Source organism: Oryctolagus cuniculus, chromosome 17, assembly GCF_964237555.1.
Source record: "Oryctolagus cuniculus chromosome 17, mOryCun1.1, whole genome shotgun sequence".
Taxonomy (NCBI): Eukaryota; Metazoa; Chordata; class Mammalia; order Lagomorpha; family Leporidae; genus Oryctolagus; species Oryctolagus cuniculus.
The window spans coordinates 44,677,479-44,698,803 of NC_091448.1; the positions used below are offsets into that span (position 1 = coordinate 44,677,479).

Here is a 21,325-nt window from a genome sequence, read left to right on the forward strand (position 1 = left end):
CTTCACTCGGCCCAGCTTCCAAGGTGACCACCGCTGCTGAGAGGAGATGGCCAAGTAGGGTCAGCAACACTGCAGGCAGAACTGTGACTTTCCTGTTACAGATGCCACCTGCCTTCACCTGGCCAGCTCTCCTCCCAGGCCAGTCAGGTAATGGAAGTCAACAGGGTTCCTTCCCCAAGGAGGTTCACACCTCCCTTAGGATGTACCCCATGTGAAGAGACAGACAGGTCTGGGCCTCTTAACTTACAAGGCCTAAAGCCCACCAGATTATTTTCAAGCCCCTTCTGTCAGGTTCTATTTGTCTCTCAATCGGAGAACTTATTTGTGGCTGAGACAGCACCTTTCTTGGGTCCTCTAATAATGACTCTGTCCTTTGTTCTAGACCCTGTCTAGCCCACTTGGGTCTCATTCCTTTGTAATCATAGCCTCTACTCTAACATCAATGGCTCTACTCCCAACCTGTGTGTACTGATGGTCCTCTCCTCCACTTAATTTGTATGATTATTCAAAATTTCCCTACAGACAAACCCCGCTACCTGCAAAAGTTGAGTGGCCTTTCTCCCGGTCTTGGCTGGGATCAGATTTAAACCACGTCCATCAAACAATCCTCACAAGGGTCCAGAGACCCACCTCATTTCCTCTCCTCTATGAAATCCTTTCATTACCTGGTTAATGCCACTCTTAGGATCATCGGTTGCTATTCTCATCCTGACTTACATACTATAGTGTTTTCAGCAGGTGATAATGGAATGAACCAAGGCCTTCAGCAACCAGGCAGTCAACCAGATGCTTCTCCATCCATACATGCCTGTCCCTGTGGAGCCCCAAGATACCCCCAGCGGGCCCCTGTAGACGATGTCCCCAGTCAGCAGGAAGTAGCCAGAGAGACTCATCGTCACCCCCTTTCCTATCATCAAAAGGTTGGGATGGTAGCTTTGGGATCCGCAAGGAGGGAAGGCCTACACTTCCGGGAATGGAGAGGCCTACTTCCGGGGAAGAAAGTCCTTGTCAAGGTCCCTGCAGGTGCCTAAAGGTCAACCAATGAGGATCAGACCCGCCTCAACCTTTAACCATGCCCTGAATCTATAAAAGGAGCTCTCCCAATCTCTGACACGTGACTTCCCCGGCCCCCGCTCTGTTGCTCTGTTGGGACCGGGGAACCTCGCCCGGGAGTGGAACCCCAATAAAAGCCTGTGAATTAATCGATTCGTTTGCCTGGGAAGATCCGTTACGTGCCGGACACCTTACAGTGTCCATATGAGATGCCAGCACCATAGGCAGAGGCTTAGCCTACTATGCCACAGCGCTGGCCCCTGTAACTCTGCCTTTCAAATAAATAAATAAATCTTTTTTAAAAAAAATGCAAGGACTCACACCTCTGTTTCTTTCCAGCTCTCTCATGCTGCAGGTCTTAGGTTGACATGTGGAATCTTTGATGGCCTGTTGTATGCAGGTGGCCAAGCAAGGCACCGACTGTTAGGAAAATGGCGCAGCTTTATCTATGGCGTGATCTACACCCTGATTACATCCTATGCCCTGGCTCCCACCGCCATTGCTGAAAGTCAGGTGGCCACATGGCCCAACCACCTCTGCCAAGCACCACCCCCATCCTAATGGGATTCACTGCTCCTGCTTCCCTGCCCGCCCTCTGGCAAAGTTTTAAAAGGGCCTGTTCCTGAACACGTGGCTCTCTTGGCTTCTCTCCCCTCCTGCTCACTCTCTCTAGCCTTCTCTTCTCACTCACTCCCCTCTCTCCTCTCTTCTCTCCTCTTTCTCTCTTACTCTCCTTTTTCCTTCTTTGCCCCTTCCCTCCAGCCCGCTGGGTTTTCCCCAATAAACCCTTACTCCGGTGTTTGCTGTGTTTTGTGACGGCCTAACAGAAATACATAACACCAACCCCATTCCTGCTCCTTTAAAAACAAACAAACAACAACAACAAATGAGAACAAGGCGGTTGATTGCAGGAGGAGCCTGATAGAGTCGTGTTGCCAGCTCCCTAGCGACAGCTGCCCCCTGCACGCAGTTCTCTTTACACCCAACCCTCCAGAAGGCTCTCCTCAGCTCCCCAAGCCATTCCTGGACCAACCCACCTCCCCACCCCAACTGCCATTTTCTGAAAGGCCAACAAGGAATAAAAATGATCCTGACCCTTCACGTTTGTGCGACGCTTCACTTGTCTACTATCGCCAACAGGGATGATGTTTACTGCACAAGAACCATGCGAGGCACTGAGCCAGGATCTGAGGATGAAAGCACTCCACCTTCCCCAGGAATGCAGGGAAGAGATGTGCAATGGGATTCCAGATGCCAGAACCACACAGGGGCTGCAGGGACATAGAGGCAAAAGGGTGACGTGTGTGTGAGCATGTGCACGTAGGCAAGCATGTACCTGTGTGTGCAGGAGGCCCCTTGAGCCCTGTGAAGTACTCATAGAGCACCAGGGCTGGGGGGAGCTCACAGACCTGTTAGCCCCATGCCCTTTTTTTGTTTGTGTAGAGACTGAGGCTTGGGGAAAGTTGACTGACTTGCCGAGGTCACTCAGCTGATGAAGGTCACAATGGCTAGACTGGAATCAATATCAAGCTTCCTCCAGTTTCTCTCCATTGTGTTCTTGCCCCCTCATTCTCCATCTGCTAAGTTTACTCAATAGTAATGATATCTTTAAACTTTTTTTTTTTTTTTTTTTTTTTTTGAGAGAGAGAGATACATAGAGAGAAAGCTACTATCCCCTGGTAAACTTCTCCAATGTCCACAACAGTCTGAGCTGGACTGGGCTGGGGCCAGAACCAGAAGCTGGGAACTCAAGTCAAGTTTCTCATGTGGGTGGCAGGAACCCTGTCACTTGAGCTGTCACTGTTGCTTCCCAGGGTGTGCGTTCACAGGGCTGGAGTCAGGAACAAAACCAGACACCAAACCTCCGGCCTGGCTCGCTGGCATTGTAACTGCCAGGCCAAACGCCCCCTCCAGGAATGGAACGAAAGCTCGAGAAGTTTAAAACAAGCTCTCCACATGGATTGATCCATGGATTACTCAGCAACTCTGAGGGTTAGGTGTGTTTTTATCTTCCCCTTGAATGATAGCATTGACTCATAGGTTAATTGATTTCCTTGAGGTCACACAGTTAACACACAAAAAGATCAACATGAAGACAGGTAGTCTGAGTCCAGTGCTGTGGTAAAAAAAAAAAAAAATGGGTAAAAAAAATAATCGCTTAATGGAGGAGGCATTGTGTTACAGTGGGTTAAGCCACCACCTGCAATGCCAATATCAAATATGAACACCAGTTCAAGTTCAGACTGCTCCACTCAGCTCCCTACTAATTAGCCTGGGAAAACAATCAAAGATGACCCAAGTGTGTGGGCCCCTGCTACCCATGTGGGAGACCTGAATAGAGTTCTTGGCTTCAGTCTGGTCCAGCCCTAGCTGTTGTGGCCATTTGGGGAGTAAACCAGCAGATGGAAGCCCTCTGTTTCTCTCTCTCTCTCTCTCTCTCTCTCTCTCTCCTCTCTCTATAACTCTGCCTTTCAAATAAATAAATAAAAATTTTAAAAAAATCTCTTAGTGACTTTGTTTAGCATCCAAATCCCAGACCTTACCCTCAGAATGTTGGATTCTCTGGGCCTGGGGTGAGTAAGCTGGAGTCTGCATTTTAACCATGCATCCTGATTGATGAGGATTTACTGGCCCTTGAACCTTGCTCTGAAAAACTCATTTCTAATGGATCTTAAATTCAAAGTCTCTGGCAGAGTCTCTGCCTTCTCTGGGAATCTCCCCTGTCCCCAGGGAACTGGCTCAGGCATGGAATGGGAATGAGGGTGCTCTGGGAACAGGTGTATGCCCCCTGGCGGTCAGAGACGAGAGGCCTGGCGCTGCAGCCTACAGGGTCCCTGGTCAACAGCACAAATGTGAATTTTTCTAGAATTCCATTCAGCCAATATTACTGAGGTGCCACTGTGTGCCAGCACTGAGCCAGTGTAACACACAGCACACCCAACAGAAACAGAGTTCTCCAAGGTGACTGCTCTCCTATTCTCTCTCGCTGATAATAAGGCCTTGAGTGCAAGCTACAGGATCCAGTTCAAGTGCTCACATCTGACAATATGTTAAGCTGTTAGGAAGGCAGCAAAAGAGTTTGTTGAAAACAGCTGAGCCCACACCCTGGCGTGAGACTTCGAGAGAGTACGCGTTTGCCACACTGCATGGAGAGCCCTGGCTTTGGTGTCCCACTGTTCTTGCTCTGCAAGTGCTTGGGGCCAGCCTCAACTTTTCTGAGCTGCAGCTACCTCAGCTGACCCATGTGAATATTCAGGATCCTTACTTTCCAGGGCTGTGAGGAGGAAGGGATGGCCTCTTAGAACAGTGTCTGCCCAGGGTAAAAGCTTGGAAATCCGTAGGGATTTGTATGTACTTCCTAGTTCTATACCTCAGAGTATAAGGGATACCTACCAGGGTTTCTACACAAGCCTTGATTCATTCTCCTTGAAAAGGAACAGTAATAATTCTCAACCCAGTGTAGTTGAGGGACAAGATCTGTTCTCATGCTGAATCCTCTCTGTGTGACCAATGGACATCAAAACTCTTCCACACTGGGGCTGGTGCGGTTACCCAGTGCTTGCGATGCCAGCATCCCATATCGGAGTGCCAGTTTGAGTTCCGGCTGCTCTGTTTCTTGTCCAGCTTCTTGCTAATGCACCTGGCAGGGCAGCAGAAGACGGCCCAAGTACTTGGGCTCCTGCCACCTGTATGGGAGACAAGGTTGGAGATCCTCGCTTCTGGCTTTGACCTGGTCCATCCTAACCTCACGTGGCCATTCAAGAAGTGAACCAGTGGGTAGAAGATTTCTCCCTCATTATGCCTTTCAAATAAATAAATAAATCTTAAAAACACAACATTTTTCCACGCTATAAATGGGAATGTAAATTAATACATCATTGGAAAAATTGTTTGACGATGTCTGCTGAAGCCAAGCACATTTACAACCCAGCAGCTCCATTTCCATAAAGAATGCACATAGATGTTACCAAAAACACAAGCGGGAATGTTCATAGTGGTGCTGTTAGTAATAGCCCAAAGTGGAAGAATAGCTAGGTGTCTAACAATAGTAAAAAGGGTGGTATTTTCCTAGAGTGCCGTATTACATGCGACGAGAGTACGCGGACTGCAACGGCATCCAGTGATGTAGGTGAAGCTCACGAGCGCAATGATGGAAGAAGCCAGACTCTGAAGAGCGTGGATCACATGATTTCTCAGATCTAAAGCCCCAAACTGCCCCCAGTGAGTCTCTGCTGTAAGAGATCAGAATAGCAGCTGCCTTTGGTGGAGAGTGGGCGAGAGGGGGCCCGCGGAGGCTTCATGGAGGAAGTTGCCAGTACTGCTCTTTCTCCTTCCCTGTAGCAGAGGCACAGCGTATGCACTTCATCGAAGCGCACCAGGGCAAGGTGCCTGAAGCAGGGGCGGGGAAGTCGTTTGGGATGCCCTCGTCCCACATCTGAGTGCCTGGCTTCAAGTCCCAGCTCTGCTCTCAGTCCCAGCTTTCTGCTAACAGGCACCCTGGGAGGCAGCAGCGATGGCTTAGGTCATTGGCTCCCTGGACCCACATGGGAGGCTTGAGTTCCAGGCTCTTGGGTTCAGCTTGACCCAGTCCTGGCTGTTGCAGGTATTCAGGATGTGGATGGGAAATCTTGTTTCTCTTTTAAATAAATTTTTAAAAAGACACAAAATGTTCTATCTGTGAAAACGCCCATAAAAAAAAAAAAAAAAAAAAAAAAAGAGGCATCAGGCTGTTGGCCCATGATCTGTGTTCTTTCCTGGGAGTACGTTAGATTTCAATAAACAGTCCCTCGTGACCAGTCACAAAGTGCTCTTAGGACTCACTTGTCACCAGCTTAAGCCCGGAGTCCCATTGGGGATCAGAAGCAGGAGTATAATGCCCTCTGGGGATGCGAGATCTGGCCTCAGGCCCAGGAGCTGAAACCTGGACTCCTGCTGGAAGCCGGGAACAAAAGGGCTGCCCTGTAGATAAAACAGGTTCTAGAAAATCTGCACCATTCTGCTGTAGGACACAGCCGAATGTCTCCAGACACCTGCCTGGAGGCGAGGGTGGAAAACCAGACCCCAGCTCCACCAGGCTCAGAGGTGACACCTGCACATGCCTGCACTTGCTGTCCTGGTTATACTTCTTTTTTTTTTTCCTTAAAAAAAAAAAAAGTTTGTTTATTTATTTACTTGAAAGTCAGAATTACAGAATGAGAGTTAGAAAGATACAGAAAGAGAGGGAGAGATTTCATCTGTTGATTCAATCCCCAAATGGCCCCAAATGGCTGGGGTCTGGGTGGCAGAGGTCCAAATAGTAGAGCCATTTTCCGCTGCCTTCTCAGGCTCATTTGTAGGGAGCTGGATCTGAAGGGAAGAAGCCGAGACTCGAACCAGTGCTCATAAGGGATGCTGGCATCGCAGGCGATGGTCTAACCCGTGGCACCACGTTGCCCCAATAAATAACTTATAATTAGGTCTTTCAAAAAGTGAATGGGTGCCTTGAAGGAGTTGGCATGAAACTCACCCTTCCCTAAGTGTGGACTGTGCTTCATGACTTTTCCAAAAAGGACAGGAGTCACCTTGCTGGTCACTCCCCCACACCAGGAGCCAAGGTCAGCATCCATGCTGGCACCACACGGCCTCAACATGACATGAAGGCTGAGAACGGCACTCTATCCCCCAGGTCTCCTCCCACACTACCAAAATGTAAGCTTGAGAAAAGCAGCAGACAAGTCCTAACTATGTTGTATCCAAAGCCCTGACTAGGCCTCCTTAAACCTGCCTGGCCATCAAAAATGGGGGAGAGAGGAAGCAGCGGAGAAGGGAACCCGAGGAGATGGACAACAGAAGCTCACACGAGAGTCTTGCTTGTCTTTTGGAACAGGAAAAAAGAAGAGGCTGGGGAAACACTACCGAGTGTAGGCCGTAGTTAGCACTAACACACTCACACCAGTTCCACACTTGTGACAAATGCTCTGTACTAGTGCCCAGACGTTACTAACAGGGGCACGTGATGTGAGGTATAGGACAGCGCACACAGTCTGCTCAATGATTCTGCAAGTCTAAAACTATTCAGACATTTTAAATAAAAAAAAAAATATTTCATTTATTTGAAAGGTGAAGTTACAGAGAGAGAGACAGAAAGAATCTTCCATCCACTGACTCACTCCCCAAATGGCTGAAACCAGCCCTGGCTGAAGCCAGGAGCCAGAAGCTTCTTCCGGATTTCCCACGTGGGTGTAGGGGCCCAAGCACTTGGGCCATCTTTCACTGCTTTCTCAGGCGCATTAGCAGGAAGCTGGACTGGAAGAGGAGCAGCTGGGAATCAAACTGGCACCCATATGGGATGCTGGCACTGTAGGCAAAGCTTAACCTGCTATGCCACAATGCCAGCTCCCAAAATTGTATCTTTAAAAAGATGAGTGGGGGCCGGCACTGTGGCTCACTTGGTTAATCCTCCACCTGTGGCACCGGCATCCCATATGGGCGCTGGGTTCTAGTCCCAGTTGCTCCTCTTCCAGTCCAGCTCTCTGCTGTGGCTCAGGAGGGCAGTAGAGGATGGCCCAGGTGCTTGGGCGCCTGCACCCGCATGGGAGACCAGGAGGAAGCACCTTGCTCCTGGCTTCGGATCCATGCAGCGCGCCGGCCGTAGCAGCCATTTGAGGGGTGAATCAAAGGAAAAAGGAAGACCTTTCTCTCTGTCTCTCTCTCTCTCACTGTCTAACTCTGCCTGTCAAATAAATTTTAAAAATTTAAAAAAAAAAAGGTGAATGAAGAAGGTAAGTGTCTTAACTAAAAGCAGGAAAGTGAGAGTTAAGAGAGGACAGAGAGTAATACCCGTCGGAACTTGGGAAGAAACCTGGAACTGGAGGCACCAGACCTCGGGAGGAGGCTGGGGCAAAAGAAGCAGGACTTTTTGAAAATCTGGCAGGAGTGGCTTGGTTCTCCCACCTTCCCAGGCGTTGCACAGCCAAAATCCTTCAGGAGGTAAGACTTGTGTAGACTGCGCAGGGCAGCTGCTGAGAGGGTGCTGACAGAGCAGGGGGATGGGGGCCACTGAAAACAGGAGGAGGAAATGAAGACCTCCCGTGAGCCTGAGCCTGGCCCCTTCCACCCAGCTCCAGATCAGTAGCAGAGCTCGGAGGATTGGGAGGTGTCAGGAGAAACCGAACCAGGCCAAAGAGAATACCTAGAGATGCTGGTGTTTAGTGATCCTTAGCGACAATAAAAAGTACACCTGACCCTGTGTTGTCATAGGAGATAAAGCCCCTTCATCCAAACATCCAGAACTTCTGATTAGTTTTTCCCAATTGGCCTCTGATGAGTTTTTTCTTCAATAGAAAAATAGGATGTTCACAAGTAATAACATTGGAGAAAAACCTCCTACATTAAAAAAAAAAAACAAAACAAAACAAACAAAAAAAACACAGAGAACGAAAAGAACCCAAGGAAAACAGAGACAGTGTAGGAACATGAAGAGATCCCCAAAGGAGCAAAAATACCCTCTTCCTTTCTGCTGTCTGTGATAGGGTGTGTGGGTGGCTGAGAAGCCTGGGAGAGGGGGGGGGGCACTTCCTGGAGTGGGTGACATTTCACACTGTCTTCTCCAAGGGACAAGAGAGAAGCAGTCTGGCAGAGGGACGTCCCAGAGTGCTTCCGACAAAGGTAGAAGGAGACCAAGGCTGGCAGATGAAACGCAGGGTTCCCCATGAAATCTGAATTTCAGTTTTAGTATATGTGCTGCCAAAGCGTGAATGAAATCTAAATTTCAGATAAGCAACAGATAATTTTTTAGTATTAAAAAATGGAAACTACTAATACAAAAAAAAAGTCATCGTTTTTCTAAAATGCAAATTTAACTGAGCACCCTATATTTTAAAGATTTATTTATCTTTAATTTTTTAAATTTTTAAATTTTTTTTTTACAGGCAGAGTGGACAGTGAGAGAGAGACAGAGAGAAAGGTCTTCCTTTGCCGTTGGTTCACCCTCCAATGGCCGCCGCGGCCGGCGCGCTGCGGCAGGTGCACCGCGCTGATCCAATGGCAGGAGCCAGGTACTTCTCCTGGTCTCCCATGGGGTGCAGGGCCCAAGCACCTGGGCCATCCTCCACTGCACTCCCTGGCCACAGCAGAGAGCTGGCCTGGAAGAGGGGCAACCGGGACAGAATCCGGCGCCCTGACCAGGACTAGAACCTGGTGTGCCGGCGCCGCAAGGCGGAGGATTAGCCTAGTGAGCCGCGGCACCAGCCGAGCATCCTATATTTTTATTTGCTCCCGGGATATCTTCCCAGGTCTGCCCTGCTGCCTTCTTCAGGCCCTTGTGCTCATGTTTAAAGAGGGGTCTGGGGCCATCACCGTGGCTCACTTGGTTAATCCTCCACCTGCGGTGCCAGCATCCCATATGGGCGCCGGTTCTAGTCCCAGTTGCTCCTCTTCCAGTCCAGCTCTCTGCTGTGGCCCGGAAGGGCAGTGGAGGATGGCCCAAGTGCCTGGGCCCTGCACCCACATGGGAGACCAGGAGGAAGCACTTGGCTCCTGGCTTCGGATGGCGCAGCATGCCGGCCGTAGCGGCCATTTGGGGAGTGAACCAACGGAAGGAAGACCTTTCTCTCTGTCTCTCTCACTGTCTATAACTCCATCTGTCAAAAAAAATTGAAAAAAAAAAAAAAAAAAAAAAGAGGGGTCTGCGCACCTGGGCCCGAGTCTCAGCTTCTCCACTTGCCATCCAGCTTCCAGCTAATGTGCACCCTGGGAGGCCACAGGTGTGGGCTCAAGTGCTTGGGCCCCTGCACCCACGTGGGAGACCTAGATAGAGCTCCAGGCTCCTGGCTTCAGTCTGGCCAAGCCCTGGCTGTTGTAGGCATTTGGGGAGTGAACCAGCAGATGGGAGATTCTCTCTCTTTCTCTGCTTTTCAAATGAAATGAAAATAGGCAAATAAAAATTTAACCAAAAATAAAGAGGTGGAAAGGGGCCGGGAGAAGAGGAGCCCCGGAGCAGCCCCTTGTGGGGGAGGCTTGCTGATCGCTGAGTGCGCCCTTTGCTTTGTACTCAGCCTGCTTTTCCAAACAACAAAAGTGCTGCTCAGCTGCCTGGCCAGCCCCTTTGTGTTCTTTGCACAAAGTGCTGAGTCCCAGGGCTTCCCTGGCCCCATGACCTCACTCCGCGCCTCACAGGGCCCAGGGGCAAGGCCAAGGGGCCCGAGCCATCCACAGATGAGTGCCCTACCATGCCTGCCCTGTGGCCTTGGTGTCAGGACGCCTAAGGTTCAGCCTGCCCAGGTTACACTCGGAGCGGGACAGGGGGGCTGTCACAGGGCCCTTCCCGTGGGTCAGCGCCCCCAAATCCGACAGCCCATCCCACTGAGCAGGCAGCTACCCCGTTGCTCACGCCACGAGTGTGGGCTGAGAACGTGGTTCCCCAGCAGGGTCTCCAGCACAGCGGCGTGCTTCTTAAGACTAGCCTGGCAGAACAGGCTGCTGTATCGACAAACACTGGAAAATAAGAAAACTGGAATGAATGTGATCTTTCCAAATTCAGAGAGAACTTTTTTTATCTGATAAATGTTTCTCAAATCCCTACTTGCTCCCGCTTGCCTCTATGAGAACTTGGTGCTGGATTTGGCACAATCAATAATGCGGTTTCTATTTACTGAGCTCTGAGTACCTAACACTGCCCTAACCACCTTCACCTGCCTTCATCTAATGGCAGTGGGTAAGTGGAATTATATTATTATTCTACATCCTAGCCAGAAAGGAAAATACAGGAACTTTGGATTCACAGATGCGACGAAGTCCCAGCTACATTCCCTGGCCTGGAACTTGACCTCTCAAAATCTCAGTTAACTCATCTATAAAATGGATGTAATAATCCACTTCACAGGCTTGTTGTGAGGATAAGGAAGGCACTGCATGGCTCCCTATCAATCCTCAGGAAGCTGCAATTATTATTGTTAAAGATGGACTGGAGAGTGGTTGGCGCTGTGGCATAGTGGGTAAAGCCGCTGCCTGCAATGCCGGCATCCCATATGAGTGCTGGTTCTAGTCCCAGCTGCTCCACTTCCGATCCAGCTCTCTGCTGAGGCCTGGGAAAGCAGTAGAGGATGGCCCAAGTCCTTGGGCCCCTGCACCCATGTGGGAGACCTGGAAGAAGCCCTTAGCTCCTTGCTCCTGGCTTTGGATAGGCGCAGCTCTGGCCGTTGCAGCAGACTGCGGATTGAACCAGTGGATGAAAGACCTCTCTCTCTCTCTCTCTCTGCCTCTTCTTTCTCTGTGTAACTCAATTAATAAATATATATATATTAAAAAAAAAAGATGGACAGGAGAGACCCACACCCCTCTTGGCAGAGGGATTGCAAGCTGCTTGCTCGCTTCGTTCCTACTCCTCGGGTGGCTCTGCCCCAACTTACAAAGGGATGGGGCTGAGGGTTGGTGCTCCAAGGTTCTGACCTAAGTGGCACAGCAGAATGAACAGTTCCAGACAAAGTCAGAGAGGAAACCCTTGAACTTGGATAAGAACCATATTGAGTTCAATTTGGAAAGTGTGGTGGTTAGTGCAACAGGTCTATAAATTCTTCTCAAGCCTCTGGGACAGAAGGCAGCAGAAGAGAAGGGGCGGGGGGGGGGGGGGACAGGCCAGGGCTGCTTATGACTCCAGGGACAATGCTGGACTGACATTTGGGGGTGGGCTGCAGAGTCACCCTGAATACCCCCCGCAACAGTGGTTTGGTGCATATGTTTGAGCTTTTCAATAAAATTTAAAAGCCTCTTTTTGCAACAAAACAAAACAAAATTAGCCAAATCAGCCCTCACTGTGCTGTGTAAAGCTCCAGAAGTAAGACACCAGCAGTGTAGCGGGCACACTCATCCACCAGGCCAGTTGTGTCTGGGACAGGAGGCCCATGCTTTGCTGGCTGCTCCCAGCAGCAAGGTGCCCCCAGGATCACAAACCCCAGTACATCATTCATTTGTTAAAAACACATTCATGGAGCCAGGAGTTGTGCTCAGAACTGAAGATTTAACTAGAAGAAGACAGAGGAGGCCCCTGGCTTCAGAGAGCACAGTCTACTAGAATATTAGATGACTAAGCAAGCAGCTTCTTTATTTTCAAAAATAACTTTGTTTGAACAGGAAATATATTCACAATGTTCAAAATTCGAGGATGACAGAAGAATATCCTGTGAGAAGTCATGGCCTACACCGGAGCCACAGAGGCCCTGAAGGTCGATATTTCTAGTTTCTGCAGTAAGATCTCCAGCATGGCCACCTCGATCACTGCAGAAATACAGAGTGCAATGGTGGCACGCGGCAGGAATACTTGAGCCAATGCAGGACTCAGGGAATAAATAAGTGAAGAAATGATCGTAAGTGTTTTCCTAAGACCTCAGTTTTGGGGAGGAAAGCAAAAAAGAAGAAAAGGAAAAAGGAGGAACCAGCCTGGTGGTGCAGCAGCTTGAACTGCTGCCTGTGACCAGCATTCCCTGGCAGAGAGCTGCTGCGAGTCCCAGCTGCTCCGCTTCCAATCCAGCTCTCTGCCTATGCTCCCAGCATAGCAGTGGGTGACGGCCCAAGTGCTTGGGCCCCTGCAACCCATGCGGGAGGTCCAGATGGAGTTTCAGGCTCCTGGCTTTGGCCTGGGCCAGCCCAGATCATTGAGGCCATTTGGGGAGTGAACCAGCAAATGGATGATATCTTTGTCCCTGTCTCCTCCTCTCTGCCACTCTTTCAAATAAATAAATTAATCTTTAAAAACAAGGAGGAGGAGAAGGAGGAAGAAGAAGAGGAGCAAACAGAAGAATTGTGGCTGTGGACAGCTTGTACCTTAAGCCCTTGAACATCCCTGGGCACTGGAGCCCACTGTGATCCCAGGGCAGCCCTGTCCCTTGCCACCCTTTGGCCCAGGCATCTCCAAGTTATCAAGGCAGCAGAAACAGCCCCCGAGTCAGTGCACCATGCTTAGCATCAGCCTGAAATGCAGGATTGGGACAACTTCCTACCGCTCTCCAATCTGTGTGATTTTCTATGGTACCTGTCACCACAGAAGCAGTGCAAAATGGCCGGCGCCGTGGCTCACTAGGCTAATCCTCCACCTGTGGTGCCGGAACCCCAGGTTCTAGTCCCGGTTGGGGCGCCAGATTCTGTCCCGGTTGCTCCTCTTCCAGTCCAGCTCTCTGCTGCGGCCAGGGAGGGCAGTGGAGGATGGCCCAAGTGCTTGGGCCCTGCACCCGCATGGGAGACCAGGAGAAGCACCTGGTTCCTGGCTTCGGATCGGCGCAGCGCGCTAGCCATAGCAGCCATTTGGGGGATGCACCAATGGAAAGAAGACCTTTCTCACTGTCTCTCTCTCTCTCACTGTCTAACTGCCTATCAAAAAAAAAAAAAAAAAAAAAAAAAAAAAAAAAAAAAAAAGAAATAACGCAAAATAAAGAACCATACACCTCCAATACCTAAAGCAGAGTGCATGCCCTTTCTTAGCGTGGAGGCTGAGGCTGTGGTACCTGAGTCACACATCTTCACCTGCAAGGCCATAGGGAGGCCACATCTTCCCTCCCTCACCTTTACCAAGTCCCTGAACTTCCAAGAAGTCATGCTACCCTTCAGTGTATGACAGACACAGTACCTTGGGGCTGCAAGATTTCCAAGGGCCTAAAATAATATATTAACATCCTCCCACAACAATCCATTGGCTCCAAATTTGTGAAAGAAAGCTGCAAAATCACAATGAACTAATATAACTACAGAGAGACCTGTGTCGACTGTTCCATAGTAATAGACTTCAGCTCTTACATGGTTACATAGAGTTATAATAAAGATTCTCTTGAACCCTATGAACCATTTTGTCCCCAACAAATTTCAGACTTGTAGTCCTTTCACATTTTTTAGGCAACAAGATATGCAGGTCCTGGAGGAGAACGAGGTGCATTTTGATGTTTGCTATGCCATAGGGCCTCCCGAGGGAGTTCTTAGGAAAATTCTTGGGTGGTATGAGGAGCCTGAGCAAGTATGGGGTGAATATTCACTGTAGAGAGCCCGTCCTCACCTCCCAGCTGCTCTAAGATTCAGACCACAGCAGCCGAAGCCTGCAGCAGCCAGCCTGACCCACAGCAGAGGGGCCTCTCTGGATTTGTGGATCCCCACTTTGAACAAAGACCCAAGGGACGCCTACCCAGCAGGCTGAGGCACCAAAGCTCAGGGGATCAGAGGGAACAAAGGCACAGAGAGGGCAGAGTGCTGACAGGGCCAGAGGCTGCTGGCCGCGGAGCTATAAAGAGGGAGGTCGCAGAGGAAGCAGCACCAGATGGAGACCCAGACTGTGCAGCAGGAGCTGGGTGAGTAAGGCCCTGCGGGCGCCTTTGCCCTTCCTTCCTTCCCCTGAAGACACGCCCAGATGGCCCAGCTCTCCTCCCTAGTGGTCAGAGCCTCCTAGGGGAGCTGGAAAAGAGCAGGGACACTGGGGGAAGGGAACCTCCTCCTGCCACCCTAAAGGAGTCACTTGTGTGGCAATAACCACCACTCTAGCCGGCGCCGTGGCTCACTAGGCTAATCCTCCGTCTGTGGCGCCAGCACCCCGGGTTCTAGTCCCGTTTGGGGCGCCGGATTCTGTCCTGGTTGCCCCTCTTCCAGTCCAACTCTCTGCTGCGGCTCAGGAGTGCAGTGGAGGATGGCCCAGGTCCTTTGGCCCTGCACCCACATGGGAGACCAGGAGGAAGCACTTGGCTCCTGGCTTCGGATGGCGCAGCATGCCGGCCGTAGCGGCCATTTGGGGAGTGAACCAACGGAAGGAAGACCTTTCTCTCTGTCTCTCTCTCTCACTGTCTAACTCTGCCTGTCAAAAAAAAAAAAAAAAAAAAAAAAAAGTGGCCGGGTAGGAGGGATGGAGCCCCAATATATGAGCAGGCTCCTGGGCACAGGGAGGAGGGACAGTGGGCGGGAGCTGGAAATGCTGCTCATTCAGAAATTCCTAGTAGCCCCCAAGTTCACGTGCTTCATGTCCTTGGCCTGACACCAGGCAAAGGGAACGGCTCTGAGTGGCCCTGAGTCAGGAAACCTGATTCACACCTGCCTGTTTTTCTCCCATCCTTTCTTCCTTCTCCCCGTCCTCCTAGCTTTCCTTCCTTTACTCATCCTGTTCTCTTTATTGTCTGCTATCCTCTAGGAACCTCAGCTGTAAAATGGGGATCATGATCCTACCGATCTGACTGCACAACAGGCATTTAGAACTCTAGCATGGAGTGGGCCACTGCTAAGCGTTAACTAGGATTGTCACCTTCTTTTCTCCTTCCTTAAGTCTTTTTCAATGGCCCCTTCTCTGTCTTTGGCTACCGCAATCACCCAGGAAAGCCATGTCCTGCTGTTGAGACCCTCACCCAGAACAGACTCAATGGGAACCCAGATCAGTACCATGATGAGGGCTACTGATTAAGGGCAGAAGCAAGTAGAGAAAGCAGGAGCCTCCGAGGAGGCCAGGCCCAGGCTGAGCAGATGGAGGAGGTGGAGAAGCAGGGAGGGAATGAGGCAGCCACACACTACCACAGTGCAGTTGGGGTGCTATGGGGAGCCAGGCGAGAGAGAGGCCAAGAGGGCTCAGAGCCCAGCTGCCCTTGAATCAGGAGTGCCTCTGGGGCGGGGATCCTGGCACTGCTGGCCGGGTGACAGGTTACATGAGGGTCTGGACCAGATGGTTGCCAAGGTACTTCTATTGGGGTGAGACTGAGCAATGCTGTCACCTGGAGGTAAGCAAGAGGACAGGAGCTACAGTTTTCAAGAGGTCACAACGCTCGTGCAGTGCTTCACCTGCATTGTTGTTTCCAGTCTTTCTAGTAACACTGCGGGGAAAAGCTTTACCCACGGGAAAATAGCCTCGGCAAGTGGGCAGCACAGCCAGGATCCCAGCCAAAGTCCGTCTTTGGCTTTTCTTTCTTCAATATTTATTTACTTGTTTAAAAGGCAGAGTTAAAAGACACACACACACACACACAGAGAGATATCCTCCATTTGCTGGTTCACTCCCCAGACAGCCACAACTGCCAGGGCTGGGCCAGGCTGAGGCTGGGAGCCTGGAGCCCCATATGGGTCTCTCATGTGGGTATCAGGAGCCCAAGGATTTGGACCATCTTCCACATTAGCAGGGAGCTAGATCAGAAGTAGAGCATCTGGGATCTGATCCAGCCCTTGTATGGCAGCTGAATCGCTGAACCACAATGTCAGGTCCTGTCTGTGACTTTTTAAGCCGCTTTTACTGCTTCCTCCTTATGCTCCCTCACCTCACCCCGTCCCAGAGGCCAGGTCATTAATGTGTATTCTGTTTTCTAGAAACCCTTCCAACCACCAAGATGGCTCAGACCAATCCTATGCCGGGGTCCCTAGGGCCATGGAAGGTAAGCCTACCCCCATGACTTGAGAAATGGAAGAGTCCAACAGAGCAGGCACCAGGGCTGTGCTTGTCTGTGAGACAGTGACCAAGCAATGAGACACAGTCTGTAAGGGGAGAGTCCATGCAAGGGCCAGATGCTGTCAGTGTCAGGCTCTCTTGAGATGCCCCATGTTTGGACAGAGGAAGGACGGCTCCGGGATGGGAGGTGATACCCAGTTTCCTGAGTGCACTGTTCTCCATACTGCTAAGATCATGTCAAAATGAAAGAGTCCAGAAGGAATCATGCCCGTGGAGAAAATGAGGGCCCATAAATGGAGATTTGCTCCCAGAACCCAAAAAAAGTCACAGGCCCCAGGTCTCCTGACTCCCCACCTGAGGTGGTTTTAACCATGGGCTGAAGTGGCCGATAACTCAGGCCTTTCAATTCTTCTTCCTACCTACCTCACTGGGCCAACTCTGAGCCCAAGTCATAGCTTGGGGAGTTGTCCTCTGGCCAGATTCAAGAGCTAAGTTCTAGCTGAAAGTATGAAAGGGGTTTATCACAACTCTCCTTTTACACTTTAGTGTTCCACAGTGGGTGTGGCTGGAGAAGCTAAGAAACAATCCACAGGAAGCTCCTGGGGCTCCCAGAATCCTGGCCCCTGGGCCACATTTATATAAGCTTGGTGGAATGAGTCCACAAGTCCTTGGGCTGCCCATTGGGCCATCATCCCTGGCAGACCATTCCTGTTACAAACCAGTCCCCTCACATTGCAAGCCCAGCCTGGACATCTGAACACCATCTAACAGTGGTGTTAATCCGAACTCCTTCCTACCCTGTGCCTACTCGAAGAGACCATATTAGGGAGCATCTTGTGCCTGGTGTGATGGAAAACACAGGGTGAGACACAAGTTAAGACACTGTCCTGGGCCTCTGCTCTTGCTGACGTACTGGGTTCTAGCTCTCTCACCCCATGCAATCCCTTTTCAGATAACCATCTATGACCAGGAGAACTTCCAGGGCAAGAGGATGGAGTTCACCAGCTCCTGCCCAAATGTCTCTGAGCGCAGTTTTGATAATGTCCGGTCCCTCAAAGTGGAGTGTGGCGCGTGAGTATGGATCTCAGCGGAACTGAAGACCCCTTATTTCAGGTCCCTTCAGACACTGAACTGTAAGGGAAGTGGGAGGGGAAAAGAAAGATATTCCCCCAGACTCCAATCACTACTTCTCAGAAGCCTTCATACTCAAGTTAATTTCAAAAGGAATCACTACCTGCATAAGTTGGTAATCCAAAGCTAAAAGGAACAAGAGCATTAAAAGAATAAAGTATATGATGGGGTGGGGCAGTGATAGTAATCAGAGCTGGGCTTCCAGAGCCCACCAGGTGCTACCTGGGCTTCCCTCAGCAGACCCGCAGAACCCCCTGAAGAAAACAGGTGGAGAAGACATTGTCAAGTTGCAGCCTCCTTAGTGGGTAACTCTTGGCCTGCATGTCCCAGAGCAGACCTGTGGCACCAAAATAAAGCTCTTAGGTCCTTTAAAATGGTAACCTGCTAAGACATCATCAGTAATTGAAACCCACTTTGTGAAAGACTGAGCTGAAGGAAGGTATGGGTATGGGGAAGCAAGAGAAGGAACTCACAAAGTGACAAGGAAATAGATGACTAGTAATTCATCAGTTGCCCATTCTTCCCTTCGCTTTCTTAGGAGTAAGCCAACAGGTTTAGCTAGAGCTAAAGCAATAATTACTAGTCTAGATAGAGAACAGGGGACTTGGAGAGAAAGATGGACTTTTCTAACACACATTACTCAGCCCAGTGAAGTAGACTCTTTTTTAGTGGATAATCCCAAAACGAATACATTCACAAAGCTGCTAGTGTAACTGCCAGCTCACCCGCCACGTCTTGTGATGTTTATTACTTTGTATGGCTCTGTTGGGATCGTCTTGATATTTTATCCCACTATGATCTAAAATGAGAGATGCCTTTCCCATGAGACCATATTGACTCTGGACACCATGAACAAACACCATTACCTGTCTTTGGCAGCTGGATTGGTTATGAGCACACCAGCTTCTGTGGGCAACAGTTTATCCTGGAGAGAGGAGAATACCCTCGCTGGGATGCCTGGAGTGGGAGCAACGCCTATCATATTGAGCGTCTCATGTCCTTCCGCCCCATCTGTTCAGCCGTGAGTCTCTGAAATGTCATGTGAGGGATGGGGAAAGAGGGGGTGTGGACAAAGTGCCATCTATATTACTTCTATTGGTAATGATGAACATGGCAGAAAGAATTAAAAGTAAAAACAGAAAACAAAAATACTGCTCCCTCTTTCTCTGCCATATGATTTTTTTCTACCAGGTGGTTATTTCCTTTAAGCTGAAAGTAGGGTCTTACTGGCGGCAGAAAGTGGATACCAGAGCCCAATTTAAAGTGCTATACAAAAACTAGTGAAAATAATGTGTAGTAGAAAGTAAATCCTTGGCCAATTAAATTTCAATTTGCAGAAGCAGGGAAATGCTTAAGTAATTTTTCAGTGAGTGAGGATGACTGAAGAAATGAGTCTTCCAGCATCTCTTACCTGCATTGATTCATAACATTGTTTCCAACACTAAACATCATCCAATAATACATCATGTTGGAATGCTTCTAGTCTTTGGAAGACTCCAGAAGCAGGATGGCTTTCAGGGGTATGCTGAAAGTGATTTCCATATTGTGAGGTTGGCTGAAACTTTCTAAATTTTCAGTCTCTAGCCTATGTCACTTTTCTCATGGTTTTAGTTGTTGATAATCCCACCGTAGCTCAAAGTCCTACCAATATTCAAAGGTAACCTAAACAGCTTGAAACCCAAAAAATACTTCCCCATCTGGAAATGATTACATCTCACTTTTTAAAAATTTCTATTGAGTGAGTTAGATATGGAATGGGAGTAATGCCTCCCACATTGAGTTCCCATCCACTGATTTTTCTCCCCAAGTGCCCATACTGGCTGTGAAGCCAAGAGCCTGAGAACCCAATCCAGGTCTCCCAATGAATAGCAGGAAACCAATTACCTGAGCCAACACTGCCATGTCCCAGAGTGTGCACTTGCAGGAAGCTGGAGTCAGGAATTAAACCGACACTCCAATGAGGGGGAGTGTCTCAACTGCTGCTCCCCACCTCAATTTTTAAACTGTTTTATTTTCATTTTATTTGAAAAGAGGGGAGGAGACATCTTCTACCTGCTAGTTTACTCAAATGCCACAACAGCCAGTGCTAGGAAAGGTGAAGCCATGTGCTCAAAACTCAATCTGGATTTCCCAAGTGGGTGGCACAGACCCAACTATTTGAGCCATCCTCTGCTGCCTGCCAGGGTGCAAGTTAGCAGGAAGCTAGATAGGAAGACTCAATCCAGGCACTCCCATATGGGATGCTCATATCCCAAATGGCAACTTTTTTGCTGCTGCACCAAATACCTTCCCCTCACTTTTAAACTACATTTTTTTCTCTCCTAAGGTACAGATGACATGCATTAAAAATGCAGACCCTAAATGTACATTCTGAGTTTTTAAAGATTATGTATAAATACAATCAATATTAACCATATCTGAATGATGTCCATCCTGTCCATGAAATTCCCTTGGTGTTCCTTTCCAGCCAATTGCTCCCTTTCCACTACCAGGGGTGTCAGTTTTGCCCACTTTTGAACTTCGTACACGTTAAGTCTCCACCTTTCTAATGCTGTTATATTCATATCCACTTCTGCACATATAGGCTATTGTGACACTTTTTTCCGCACTAGTGAATAGTAATCCCTTGGCTGGCTCTGTCATACCTTCTTCACTGCTTACACGGTTCCAAAGTATTCTATCAGGTTTGACCCTTTGAAATGTTACAGTATTTAAACTTAATTGAACAGGACTATGGGTAACTTTCCCCCTTATCTTTGTATTGCCTGAATCTTTTCACATTCAGTGACCATGTATTTCCTTTGTGTATCAGAAAACGAATGTTTCAATTTTGGAAACTATCATAAAGAACCAAGCTATGGTAACTGCAACAGGTACTAGACATTTTAAATCAATTTCTTGAATACAGAATCATAAGGAGTCCAAGATTACCATCTTTGAGAAAGAAAACTTCATTGGACGCCAGTGGGAGATCTGTGACGACTACCCCTCCTTGCAAGCTATGGGCTGGTTCAACAATGAAGTTGGCTCCATGAAGATACAATGTGGGGCGTAAGTGCAAAATCACAGTTGAAGCACGAAGTCTACTTCAGGTGTAGGCCCTGTGAATATTAACACATCACAAGTTCTGCTTTATCAGCTTCCATACATTGGCATCATAGTGCTATGGATGTCAGTTATCAAGTTTTCCTCCCTTGGGCACACCCTCCACAGAAATGTTTGTTGACCACTTACACCCTTTTTCATGACCAAGGCTTGTTTCTAACCGGTTGTAGACATACTATGCTTATGAATAGTGCCTGACAAGTTTAGGATGGTTATTGTTCACTAAGCCTAGAGAGCATCCTGTACCATTGGGCTGAGGAAAGAGGTGGGATGTTGAACAAGTTCCTAGCTAATTTTAATAATGTAATGTTTTGCAATTTCTAGTTGGGTTTGCTACCAGTATCCTGGATATCGTGGCTATCAGTATATCTTGGAATGTGACCATCATGGAGGAGACTATAAACACTGGAGAGAGTGGGGTTCTCATGCCCAGACTTCCCAGATCCAATCGATACGCCGCATCCAACAGTAGTGGATTAAAAGCTCCAAGAGAATTCCTTAAGCATGATACCCTACTAAGTACTATAGAATGAAGTTTTATGTTCTGCTCACCAGACATTGCTTCCAAATGTTAGCTGCTGAAATCCACAATAAATGTCATTTAAAAAAAAAAAAAAAAAACAGAAAACTTTGTGGACTGAATTATTTACACAAATCACGCTTACG

General features: G+C 48.9%; 1 protein-coding gene across 1 annotated transcript; it reads left to right on the plus strand.

The window, feature by feature from the left end:
- Positions 1 to 14,325: 14,325 nt before the first annotated feature.
- On the plus strand, positions 14,326 to 21,131 carry CRYBA1 (crystallin beta A1). Its single transcript, NM_001082130.2, has 6 exons — positions 14,326 to 14,360; positions 16,345 to 16,409; positions 17,376 to 17,494; positions 18,434 to 18,575; positions 20,463 to 20,605; positions 20,984 to 21,131. Exons 1-6 carry the CDS (start codon positions 14,330 to 14,332, stop codon positions 21,129 to 21,131), a joined length of 648 nt encoding a protein of 215 aa, NP_001075599.1. The 5' UTR covers positions 14,326 to 14,329.
- The last annotated feature ends 194 nt before the right edge of the window (positions 21,132 to 21,325 follow it).

Coding starts and splice junctions, on each gene's coding strand:
- CRYBA1 (NM_001082130.2), top strand. CDS start 14,330: ATGGAGACCCAGACTGTGCAGCAGGAGCTGG. Junction 18,576..20,462: donor TCCGCCCCATCTGTTCAGCC/GTGAGTCTCTGA, acceptor TCTTGAATACAG/AATCATAAGGAGTCCAAGAT. Junction 20,606..20,983: donor ATGAAGATACAATGTGGGGC/GTAAGTGCAAAA, acceptor TGCAATTTCTAG/TTGGGTTTGCTACCAGTATC.